Source organism: Neomonachus schauinslandi, chromosome 13 (assembly GCF_002201575.2).
Source record: "Neomonachus schauinslandi chromosome 13, ASM220157v2, whole genome shotgun sequence".
Taxonomy (NCBI): domain Eukaryota; kingdom Metazoa; phylum Chordata; class Mammalia; order Carnivora; family Phocidae; genus Neomonachus; species Neomonachus schauinslandi.
This window is the reverse complement of record NC_058415.1, coordinates 89,883,160-89,895,600: the sequence shown is the minus strand read 5'-3', so window position 1 is coordinate 89,895,600 and position 12,441 is coordinate 89,883,160. Positions and strand designations below refer to the sequence as shown.

General features: G+C 50.6%; 1 protein-coding gene across 2 annotated transcripts in view; it reads left to right on the top strand.

Annotated features, from left to right (window-relative positions):
- Positions 1 to 12,441, top strand: part of AK8 (adenylate kinase 8) — a 115,251-nt gene that overhangs the window by 59,536 nt on the left and 43,274 nt on the right. For both annotated transcript variants that reach the window (XM_044920645.1, XM_021691542.1), the window contains one exon: positions 9,385 to 9,526. In XM_044920645.1, coding sequence (XP_044776580.1) covers positions 9,385 to 9,526 — 142 coding nt within the window. The remainder of the gene's footprint in view (positions 1 to 9,384; positions 9,527 to 12,441) is intronic.

Here is a 12,441-nt window from a genome sequence, read left to right as displayed (position 1 = left end):
AATCAGTATTCATATCAATAGTGGTAGTAGTGATGGCAGTGGTGGTAGGAGCAAGATCTGTGCTACACACTTCTGTCTCTTGGTGGGTTTTGGGTATTCTTTGGGCACCAGGACCTGGCGAAGGCCCAGCTGGCCATACCTCTGGTGCTCCAGGTACCTATTGGCAGCTGCCCGACAATTTAATGGCATAGAATGATGACTTTTATTGTGCTCTTGATTTCGTGGATGAGGATTTCAGGCAGGGCTTGACTCCACTCGGTGCTGACTTGGACCTCCGTTGGTGTGGCTTGACTGGCTACAGCTGACCGGGCTGGGTCTCGGCTCTGGTGTCAGCTTGGTTCCTTGGTTCTGCTCCCTGCACCTGCTGGAGCTGGTATGTCCAAGGCAGATTCCTCAGTCCCGTGCCTGGTGCCTGGAATGGGACCCTTGGAGCAGCTGGGGCTGGTCAGCCATCTGTCTCCACGCAGCCTCTTCACGCAGCCAGCCTCGGCTTCCTCACAGCATGGCAGCCTTCGGTTGGTCAGCCCTCTCATGTGCTGACTGGCTTCTCCTGGAACGAGCATCCCAGGGAGTCCAGGGTAGGGGTGGAGGGTGGGGTCAACTTCGGGGCTTCTTATGACCCAGCCTTAGAGGTCTCAGAATGAGTTTCCACCTGATTCTGTTCATTAGGCTAGTCAATAAGACCAGCCCAAGTTCAAGAGGAGAGTATTAGAGCCTACCTCTCAATGGGAGGAGTGGGCATCCCTAGTCTGCCACACTCGGGGAGGCTTGAGGTGAGCATTGTGGCTTGTCAGGATTGGCTGCCTCTTGGGACTATGTGCAGTAGACAGCCTTCTAGATCCTCAGGAGCTGGGCGGTAGCATGTCTTCCCATGCCACATAGGGGCTTGCAGTAGCTCAGAGACCTTAGAGTCCCATTCTGTTTTCAAGAGGAAGAAACCCCAGTTGGGAGGTAAAGTGACTCACCCAAGGGCACACTGCGAGAGAAACAGAGTGGAGGGCAGAATCCATGCTGCTCTTTCCCCTGAGAGGCAGGTAGAGAGCACAGAGACTGAGCAAATGTCCTAGCTTTAGCAAGATTGCCTGGGTTTAAATCTGAGCTCCTTCAGCTATTAGCTGCGTGGCCTTGGGCAAGTTACTACTTCTCTCTGGGCTTCAGTTTGCTAATCTGTGAAATGGGGCTTTTAGGAAGATCACATGAATTAGTACTTATATTCGAACAAATACGTGCTTAGGACAGAGCCAAGCTCACATGCTTGTTAGTTAATGTGCCGCCGTATCTTTTCCATCCCAGAAAAACGGGTTCACAGTGTGCCTAAGTGAGCATTTTCTAAAAGTCCTATTAATTTGCTAAGTGAAGCACCATTTATTTATAGAGGAATGTCTATTTTTAAATGGTCTTTTTTTTTTTTCTCATCTACAACTTCAGTAGACAAACTGAGTGTGCACTGCGGGAGGCTCCGCCTCTCAGCCAGGATGCACCCGTGGGGTGTGAGCACCCCCATCTTGCCTTTGCTTTTCGCCCAAGTAGGCAGAGAGGGGAGTGATAGAAAGGGGGGCAGCCGTCCTTCAAGGGATGAGCAGTGTGCAATATCCTCCTAATTGGTAAGAGCCCCAGGGCTAATGTAGTTCTCCGGACCTGAAAAAAAAAATCCAATATTAAAAAATCTGTTATTTCCTGGCATCAGTGTCTGCCAAGCAACTTTAAATGCTGTTGTTAAGCAGCGTAGATGTTAGGATATGGACTTTGGGAACATAAAGAGTCTTAGATGTCTGTTCCATCTTGTGCCCACCAAGACAAGAGATTGTCTGGAGCAAGTGACCTGTGTTTACCAAGGCGGCAAACTATCCAGTGGGCCTGCTCCCCGCTGAAGACTTGCAGGGTGTGAACAATTCGAACAATCCGGTTTCTCCTCATTTCCCCGTGCAGAGTTTAGAAAGGTCCTGTTTATCATTTTAAGTGCTCACTTTGGGCGCAGCTTCCAGGATCGGCCAGCAGGTGGCAGTAAATAATAAACAAATGGCATCACTAACGGACCACCTGGCCCGGGTCCTGGTGGGGTTGGCGCTGCCGGTCTTTCTCAGAGGCTCTGATTTTCCGTGTGGCGGTGGCAGCGAGGGGGGCTTGCAGGCCTCGGCCACCAGGAATCAGTACCGTGGGGGGGGGGGGGCAAAGGTCACCCGGAAATGGTAGCTTAGTTTTGCTGAATTACAGTGATAGTAATTTGGGGCTCTAGAGCGACTAGAGGGACCCACGTCCTGGGCCAAGAAATGGGTGTGGGGGGTGGGAGCCCCATTTGTTTCAAGCCTTCGAAGCTTGAAGCTGGAAACGAAAAACAGAAACAGAGGCAGCCCTTTCTCCTTCACAGTCCTGGTCCTTTCCAAGACCTCCCCCCTCCACCTGTTCCCTTCGGCAGCTAGCAGGAGGCAGGAGCTGTGTTGGGATGTCGGGAAGGGGGAAGAGAAGCACATTCTGAGTCTTCAGTGAATGCTGACGGCTGAATGTCACCTTCACCTCGATTTCAAGGGGGGGTGCTCTTGAAGAGGGAAGGAAGCTACGGGGTGGTTGTGGGGTGTGTCTGTAGGCCAGGGTGGGTGGTGTGTCATGTACCGGGTGTAGACAGGTGTAGGGTACAGGGTGTACGTGCTGGGCATGGGGTACATATAGGTGTGTGTGGAAACGTGCGTGTAACGGGGTACTGTGTGTCTAGTGTAGGCGTGGGGCGTGTCCTAGGTGTGGGGGCCATGCAGGAGTGTTGTAGGTGAGTACATGGGTATGAGAGTGTGCGTGTCTCTGTAGGTGTATGTGTGTAGGGTGCATGTAGGCGTGTGTGTGGTAGACAGAAGTGGGTCTCTGAGCGAGGGTGTAAGGGTGTGTGCCTGCAGTGTGTAGGGTGAGTGATGAGGCACTCAGCTCTTCCTGAGCTGCCCTGGTGGCAGGGAGGGTAAAGAGCTTCTTCTGGGCATATCCAGCAATCTCAGGTCTTTTTTCCTTATAAGCCCTGACTGAGGGAGCAACTTTCTTTTCTCCACTTTTTGCCCTGGCCTTTTAGGGTCACCTCCAGCAGCCCTGGCCCCCTCGTGCCCTCTCCTCCAGCGAGTCCCAGGTCCAGGCCCTCACCGGCCAGCGAGTGCAGGAATGCAAGGACATGGACAGCAGGGGGCAGTGTGGCGCAGCAGGAGGGCGCCTACCTAGCAGGGCCTGGAGCCAGTCCCTTCTGCCCCCGCTCGGCTCCAGTTTCCCCTGGAAAATCTCTGCCCAGGCCCTCCCCGACTCCCACGCAGCAGCTCTCTGAGGATGACGGACGTCAGACCCCCAGCCGGGGAAGGAGTCCATCCTTCCGGGCATCTCATGGGCGCCCCTCCTCAATTGCCACTTTCTCCTGTCCGGATTAATGTGCAAGAGGGAGCTTGACTGGGCTGGGTTTTTAACAACAATGCCTTCCTTTCAAGACAGAGGGTGGGCCCAGTGTCCTGAGTAGAGTGGTGGGAGACCGGTAGGACCCGTGCGGGGCCGGGGAGCCGCTCATCTGGGCCCGTGGCTCCCCACCAACCCTGTGCCAAGCACACACAGCCGGCAGGGATACATGGATTGAGATTTTAATAACCTCGAGGTCAGTGTGAGAGCTGCCGTCTTTTATGGAAGATCTTCAGAGAAAAAAAAACAACAACAAAAAACCACCCTGAAAAACCATGTGATGTGGCCTTATGAAATAATGGGATATTCATATGTTGCACTTTGCTAAATTTAGGGTTGACAGGACCTTCTGGAGAGGTAGCCCTCGGCAGTAGCTTATCGGCAGGGTGAGATGTTAACTGTCAAGCCCAGAAATCAAGCCTGAGGCGCCTCACTCAGTGGAGAAAGACTTTAGACCGCACTGAAAATCTCTGAGACGAGGATAAAGGGTAAATGGACCGCAGTATCAAGGAGACTTTAAACTTTCAGCAGAACACAGCCAGCGAGATTTGTTCCGAAAAGCTGCATTTTTGCTGAACCAGCTGGTCAGGCCTTGAGGGTTTGGGAAAATGAGTCGATAGCCTTCAGGAAAAGAAAGGCGGCAGCCAAACAAAGGTCAGGGGCCCTGGGGCACAGGGGTGGGCCCGGGAAAGGCGCACCCTGGGCCTGCCCAGCCCAGCCAGGGAGGCTGCTCAGGTAGAGGGAGGCGGGAGGCCTGGGAGGCAGTGTCCAGAGGCGGCTGTGTTTTGTTTCATCTGCTGGCTGCGTTTCCCAGCCCCCGCTGGGGGAGTACCATGGTCATCTCTGCAGAGGACACCCTTAGTGTTATGCAGATCTGTCCACGCTGGGACCCTCCGAAAGCTCCTACGGATTGACGGACGGAGCCTACCGGCCTTGTGGGAGACGGGGGTCTGAGCAACTTCCCCGGATTACCCGAGAAGGGCTGATCTGGCAAATAGCCTGCTGCTGCGGTCCTTCTGGGCAGAGCCTCTAGGGAGCTGGTGTAGTAATGGGGGGGAGGCTCCCTCCAGCACCCTGGTCCCCCCAAAGCGAGAGCCACTAATGGGGGCGGGTATGGCCTTCCGGGGAGATTGCATCCTTTGTCCCTTTCAGACAGTCTTTCACAGTGGCCATTCCAACCTCCTGTAGGCATTTAAATAATTTTCTTTAAACAAAACCCCGCTTTTTAAATGGAAGCCTTTAAACATGCGTGAAAAGTAGAGAATAAAAAAGGAAGATGCAGGGACCCATCCCAGTCCCATGAACCCACCCAAGCTCGTGCCACCTTGTGTCTGAACCCCCCCTGGAAGGCCGCCCTCCATGTCCCCCAACAGGATTTTATTCTGAAATAGCCCAGACATCAGCTCACATTCTTGGGACTGCCTGCTTGATCCGTGGGTGGGTCATGCTGTAGCCCAAAGGGGTGGCTGAGAGCCGGGTGTGGTGGTCTCCCCTTGCCTTGGGACCTGGTTCTGTGCTCTGAAGGACAATCCCTCATTCCACAGCAAACACGGAAGGGACCAAAGAGCCTTCTGGTTTGGGAAATGGTACCATTCACTCACTCCTGCGATCATCATCCACTCATTTACTCATTCAGAGTGTTTATTAAGTACCTGCCGTGTGCTGGCACAGTGCCTGACTTTATTTATTTTTTAAATTTTATTTTATTTAAATTCAGTTAATTAACATAGAGTGTATTGTTAGTTTCAGGGGTAGAGTTCAGTGATTCATCAGTTGCATATAACACCCAGTGCTCATTACATCATGGGCCGTCCTTCATGCCCGTCACCCAGTTACCCCATCCCCCACCCCCTCCCCTCCAGCAACCCTCAGTTTGTTTCCCATGACTAAGAGTCTCTTATGGTTTGTCTCCCTTTCTGATTTCGTCTTATATTATTTTTCCTTCCGTTCCCCTATGCTCGTCTGTTTCGTTTCTTAAATTCCACATATGAGTGAGATCATATGATAATTTTTTCTCTGATTGACTTATTTTGCTTAGCATAATACTCCCTAGTTCCATTCACGTGGTTGCAGATGGTAAGATTTCATTTTTTGATGGCTATGTAATATTCCATTGTATATACACCACATCTTCTTTATCCATTCATCTATTGATGGACATCTTGACTCTTTCCACAGTTTGGCTATTGTGGACATTGCTGCTATAAACATTGGGGTGCAGGTATCCCTTCAGATCACCACATTGTATCTTTGGGGTAAATACCCAGTAGTGCAATTGCTGGATCGTAGGGTAGCTCTATTTTTAACTTCTTGAGGAACCTCCACACTGTTTTCCAGAGTGGCTGCACCAGCTTGCATTCCCGCCAGCAGTGTAAGAGGGCTCCCCTTTCTCTACCGTGCCTGACTTTACTGGGGTCCCTGCTCTCAGCGGGGTGGTGTGAAGGTGGGGACATAGGCGGCAAAAAAATAGGCACCAATAATTAGCGGTTTGAAATTATGGTGAGCCCTTTTGAGAAGTGCTGACTTGAGGGTCTGTGTTTCCCTGACTCCTGAAAAGAGGGGCTCAGTCGTAATCAGTGTACATTCCCCCTTCTTCCCGGAAATGCGTGTCTTCCCCTCCTTGGAGCTCTCAGCACTTCCTGCGTCTCCCGAGTCCTCTGCCTTTCCAGCTGGGCCAAAACAAATATTGGCCCAATCCAGCCCTCACCCTCACACAACCGAGGCCTTAACCACCCAGGGTATCACTGGTCAGCAAGCTCATTGACCCAAGACTGGCTTGGGTCCCTGCCTCTCTGGCCTCCAGGGTCCTGAGCTCTGTGAGAGATCGGGTCTGATTCATAGGGTGTAAGAGGGGCCTCTCCACTCTTGTGTGGAGTGTGTGTATGTGTGGGTGTGTGTATGCTGTGTGTACATGTGTCTGTGTATATTTAAATTAGACCATATCATACACACAGTATGCTGACTTGCTCTTTCCCCTGATCTTCTGTCAGAGGCCTCTTTCCAAGTTAGTATGCGTAGAAATGGTTTGTTGAAGGGTGCATCGTATCCCATTGCACAGACGTACCATCCTTTATTTAACCTGTCTCCTGCTGACGGACATTGTACATTGTTTCTGATCATCACCACTGAAAGTGACACTGAGATGGACATCTTCGTGCGCACGCCTCTTCCTGTCTGTGCTATTAGATCTTAGGTGTGAGTTCTTATAAATGCGACTGCTGGGTCGAAAGGCATGTACATTTTAAATTTCTTTAAAAAATTTTTTTAAAGATTTTATTTATTCATTTATTTAGAGAGAGAATGTGAGTTGGGGGGAGAGGCAGAGGGAGAGAGAGAATCTCAAGCAGACTCTGCGCCCAACATGGGGCTTGATCTCACGACCCTGAGATCATGACCTGAGCTGAAATCGAGAGTCAGACACTCAACCTACTGAGCCACCCAGGTGCCCTTACATTTTAACTTTTAATGCAAATTGGGAAATTCCCTCTAGAAATCTTTGCAAACTACCCCCCCTGCCGCCAACCCCCACAAAAAGTCTCCTTGTGGGGGCGCCTGGGTGGCTCAGTTGGTTAAGCGACTGCCTTCGGCTCAGGTCATGATCCTGGAGTCCTGGGATCGAGTCCCACATCGGGCTCCCTGCTCAGCAGGGGGTCTGCTTCTCCCTCTGCCCTCTTCCCTCTCGTGCTCTCTGTCTCTCATTCTCTCTCTCTCAAATAAATAAATAAAATCTTAAAAAAAAAAAAAAAGTCTCCTTGTGTTTCCATCTGGTCTTCCATTCTTCCCTCCAGTCACGTTTCTCTCCAGTGGAGGTCTCTTAAGCCACGGCCTTTTAGGTCTCGGTTTCTCAACTTTGAAATGAGAGAGGTCAAGGGGATGACCTTCCAGGGCCTTCCCTCTGTGAATCTCCAGGGCTCTGAGCCTTACAAGCAGCCCCCTGTTGCCCCGAGCAGGCTGCAGGTCAGGAGCTCAGGCCTCCCTGGAGCGCAGCTTGCTTTCCAATAGGGCCTGACTGTTGGAGAAACAAATATTGGCCCAATCCAGCCCTCACCCCAACACAACTGAGGCCTTAATCACCCAGGGTATCACTGGTCGGCAAGCTCATTACCTAGGGGACCTCCTTCTCTACAGGCAAGCCCATTTAAAACCTACAGCACTCTCCTGAAGTCAGATTTAAGCTCAGGTGTTGGATTTTTGAAATTTAATCTGAAAAGTTTGAAATTTAAGGGTCACATATTTTTGCCAGAGGCTTCATCCTAGCCATCTGATGGGAATCTGGATAAACTTTAGGAAGGGACTAAAAGCATAACTCCCCACCCCACCCCACCCCACCCCAGAGGAAGACCTCTAATGGATCTGGTATCTTTAATGAGTCCATCTACCGGCCTCACAATAGCCAGTGAGGCAGGTGTCACAGAGGACACCGAGGTTCAGGGAGGTCCCACTGCTGCCAGGCAGAGTCCACTGAACCACTAGGCTCTCAGCTCACACTTGCTCTGAGAAAGGAATCCAGGGGAACTAAGTGGTGAGTTTTCTGGGTTTTATTCTAAGGACTGCCTATAAAAGCAGCAGTATCACAGATCCTTGTGTAGCCCCCTCTCCTTGCCGCCTGCCCAGAGCATGCCCACCCACCTTCCCAGTTTGCAGAAGAGACTGAAGTTCAGAGTGTCAGAGCGGGTTGGGGCAGAACCAGGCCTGGGAGGGAGGCAGGAGTCAGAGACTGCAGGGGCTGCTGGCCACGGGGAGGGTGACTGCTCATATTCTCCCAGCACTGGGGAGTCATAGCCGGTGTAAGAGGGGAAGAGACAGGATCAGCTGCATCCACTTCTCGCTCATGTTAGGGAGCCAGATGCTCTCATTAGAGCAAAAGCCCTTTTTTGCTCTTTCCTCGAGACTGGTGAAGAAAAGCTGAAAAATGTGAGAAAGAACAAATTCAGGGAAATGGGACTCGCTCAGAATAAAGTTGATGGTCTTTGGTGACAAGGGGGTAAGCAGCACATCATGGCCATGGAGGAAAGCAGCTGTTTCTGCAGCTCTTACCCCTGTGTTCACGTGGCTGTGGCCTGGGGGCCTTTGGGAAGGTTTCAGACGTGTGTACCAGAGCCACTTGCCCAGCCCGTGGGTGGCTGGTAGGAGGGGGACAGGGCCTCTCCAGAGAAGCCGTCGAACACCCTCATTGCAACTCTAGGAAACCAGCTTGTCGGGGCCACATCCATAGCAAACGCTGGTAATATTTACCAAGTATTTCTTGAAAAATGAGTGCAAAGTGCAGGAAATGCAGTGCAAATTGCTAAAACGCAGTACATCAGCAACATAGGACATTTAATGAGTCTGAGAAGAGAGGTATAAATTTCAGGAAAATGTCAGTTGTGGTAATGTAAACAAGAGGCTTCTCGATATCTCATCCTCCATGAGACTGTATTGCAGTCTCTGGTTATAACTAGAGCTGTAATTCTTGAGATTTGATTCTAGACACCACGGAGGGGAGAACTAGAGGAAGGAGGGAAGCAAGTGTTGCTTGTGCGTTGCAAATTAGCGGAGAGCACCCAGGGCACCAACACGGTCCCATTTGAGGAAAGCTAAACCTTCCCCTCGGGGCCTGGTGTGCTGCAAAAACTGGATCCTGGGGGGACGGGGACTGTGCCCATATTGCTGGAGGGCTGGGAACTACCCTGGCGGCTGATGGGCATGGGATCTTGTCAAGGTCGGGGAGGGGTCAAGATCAAGGTCAAGGTCACCCAATGCTTTTCCCTTCTCAGGCAGCCGCGCTCCTCCAATTGCTGGGACCTTGGAGGGACCTGTGCACCCGCAGCCTCGTCCACCTAAACCCTACTCTTCACCAGTTCAATCCAGAGTCAAGGACGTTAGGAAACCCATGGGCCGCAGACTGCCGCCGTTCCTCAGACCCCTGTTGGGTCAGGAGCGGTGCCCAGGATGACAGAGTGACCATTTGCCCTCCTTTCTCTGCAGTCCCTGACAGCATCATCATGAAGGTGCTGAGCCAGCGCCTGAGCCAGCAGGACAGCATTCAGAAAGGGTGGGTGCTGCACGGCTTCCCGAAAGACCTGGACCAGGCACACATGCTGAACAGCCTGGGCTTCCAGCCCAACAGGTAAGCTGTCCCCCTCCAGGGGGGCCACAGCCCCGCCCACACTGCCTCCAGGAAGGTCCCTGCCACTGGGCACCCTCTCCCCAGGGGCTCGGCTGACAAGGTCCATCTGACAGCGTGCGGTTTACAAGAAGCCCAGGAGCTCCTGAAGTGGAAGGTCTCGTAGACACCCCCATTCCCACCCACCGGCGGCATTTGCCCTGTGAACCAGGAGTCGAGCTTGGGTTCAGATCCTGGCTCTCACCTTGCTGGCCCTGAGCCTCCTCACCTGTGAGCCGTAGTCCAGCCAGCCTTGCCTTCCTCAGGGGATCGTTGTGCCAAGGCAATCAATGGGCACTTCCTTCTATTGTTTCTGTACTTTGATTTTGTACATTGGAAACTTTGGTGCATCTGATAGTCATTTTCGTGTGGGTATGCAGTATGAGCTGAACACTTTTTCCCTAAGTTCCAAAACAAGTGTCCAAGGCTGTTGAATAGTCTGTGCTTCATCTGTGAACTTGAACTTGAGAGCACACCAATATTGTGTATGTTGTGGAGGTAAACGAAGGGGATCCAAAGGAAAAGAAGCACAGGCTCTTTAGCCAGGGCTTGCTCTGGGGAGGGAGTCGCCGCATCGCTTGGGTTTGGCAGAGGCTGGAGGGGGCGGCTGTGGGCATGTCCTGCCGGGGCTGCAGCCTGGGGCAGCAGACCTGGAATTGGGGCGCCCTGTGTGCTCGGCCCGGGGAACATATTTGGCTTTTCTCAGGTTGGTCCTCACCTGACCCTGCTGGTTATCGGGTGGCTCCTGGCTGTTTGGGGTCAATTGTTGCAGAAACTGTGATTTGGTTTAGGAGAGTTTTTAAGTTTCCAGGGAGTTGGCATCTCATTGTCTATTTCAACTCTAATTATTAAGTTTTTATTTTAGTGCAGAGTATGGAGAACTTTTGAAGTACAGCCTCTGATTTAAAAAAAGAATTATCGAACTTTATTCTGTGGATGATTTTTCAATAGGTATTCGAAAAGATGGGTCTGTTTTATTTTATTTTTTAGAGATCGAGAGCACATGTGTGGAGAGGGGAGGGGAGGAGGGAGAGAATCTGGAGCAGACTCCACACTGAGCGCAGAGCTCGACGCAGAGCTCCATCTCATGATCCTGAGATCGCGACCTGAGTGGAAATCAAGAGTCGGACACTTAACCGACTGCACCACCCAGGCACCCCTATACTGCATCTTTATGAATTCTTCTTGTTCTCTTACTTCCTGCACTTTTTGCTTTATATGATTTGGGGCCAGATTACGCAGTTCCTAAAGGCTTCTGTGAGCCATGTGTTCATTGTGAAAAGTCGTCTTGACGGGAGTGACTGTGACGGAACTGTTACTTAGCCACGTTCACTGCGCCTCCCCTCCTCCTAACAACACTTCACGCCGGTACCCACGAGGCGGATTCGGTATCCCAGTCTCTGTCGCGGCCATACGGGGATGGCGGGGGTCCTGGCCACCGAGGTGCGAGCACACAGCCGTGTGGTTCTTCCAGAAGACCGGCCCTCAGGGGCCAGCTGTGCTGGAAGGATCTCCTTCAGGGTTCTTTTGCCTTTTCTTTCTTATTGTCTTTCCTGAAGTTAATAATCGCTGAAGACTCTCTTCACCTCTCTCCCACGAAGGGAGATTGTCTCCACATCCCCCAATTTTCTTTTTCTTGGTTTACTACCTCGTTTTTGGTCAAGCACATCCATCAGTAGCTTCCCGAGAAAGGTTGCCTGGGAGGTAAATTTTTTGAGACTTGGCACATCTGAACCTACCTTCACACTTGCGGGGTAGTTTGGTTGGGTGAGGAATTAAACTTTTTTTTTATTTTTATTTTTTTTATTTTTTTATTTTTTTATTTTTTTAAAGATTTTATTTATTCATTTGAGACAGAGAGATACAGAGAGAGAGAGAGAAAGCATGAGCAGGGAGAGAGGCAGAGGGAGAGGGAGAAGTAGGTTCCTCGCCGAGCCAGGAGCCCTATGCGGGGCTCGATCCCAGGACCCTGGGATCCTGACCTGAGCTGAAGGCAGACACTTAAACATCTGAGCCACCCAGGCGCCCCTAAACTTTTTTTTTAAAAAGATAATTTATTTATTTGAGAGAGAGAAAGAGAGAGCCAGCACGAGTGGGGTGAGTGGCAGAGGGAGAAGCAGGCTTCCTGCCAAGCAGGGAGCCCAGCATGGGGCTCGATCCCAGGACGCTGGGATCATGACCTGACCCAAAGGGAGACACAGGTGCCCTGGGCAAGGAATTAACTAAAGTCACTCTCCCTCTGCAATTTTGAATTGCCATTAAGAAGCCCAATGCCAGTCTGATTCCTGATCCTTTGTCTGTGACCTTTTTTTCTCTCTCTGGAAGTTGGTAGGATCTTCCTTTTGTTCACAGGGTTCTAAAATTTCACTATAAAATTTCACTCATTTCTTTGGTATGGGTCTAATTTACTCCATTGTACCTGAGGTTAATCTGGGAACCTGTGTCCTTCAGTCCTGGGAAATTCTCTTCAATTATTTTGTTGATAGATTTCTTTTTGTCTCTCCTTTTCTTTCTTTCTTTCTTTCTCTTTCTTTCTTTCTTTCTTTCTTTTTCTTTCTCTTTCTTCTTTCTTTTTCTTTCTTTCTTTCCTTCCTTCCTTCCTTTCTCTCTCTCTTTCTTTCTTTCTCTCTCTCTCTTTCTGTCTTTCTCTCTTTCTCTCTCTCTCTCTTTCTCTTTCTTTCTTTCTCTCTCTTTCTCTCTTTCTTTCTCTTTCTCTCTCTTTCTTTCTTTCTTTCTTTCCTTCCTTCCTTCCTTTCTTTCTTTTCTTTCTTTCTTTCTTTCCTTCCTTTCTTTTCTTTCTCCCCCCTGTTGTCTGGAACTTATTACTTAGGTATTAGATCTCCTGGACTGGCCCTCTACATTTTTAAAAAATACCTTTT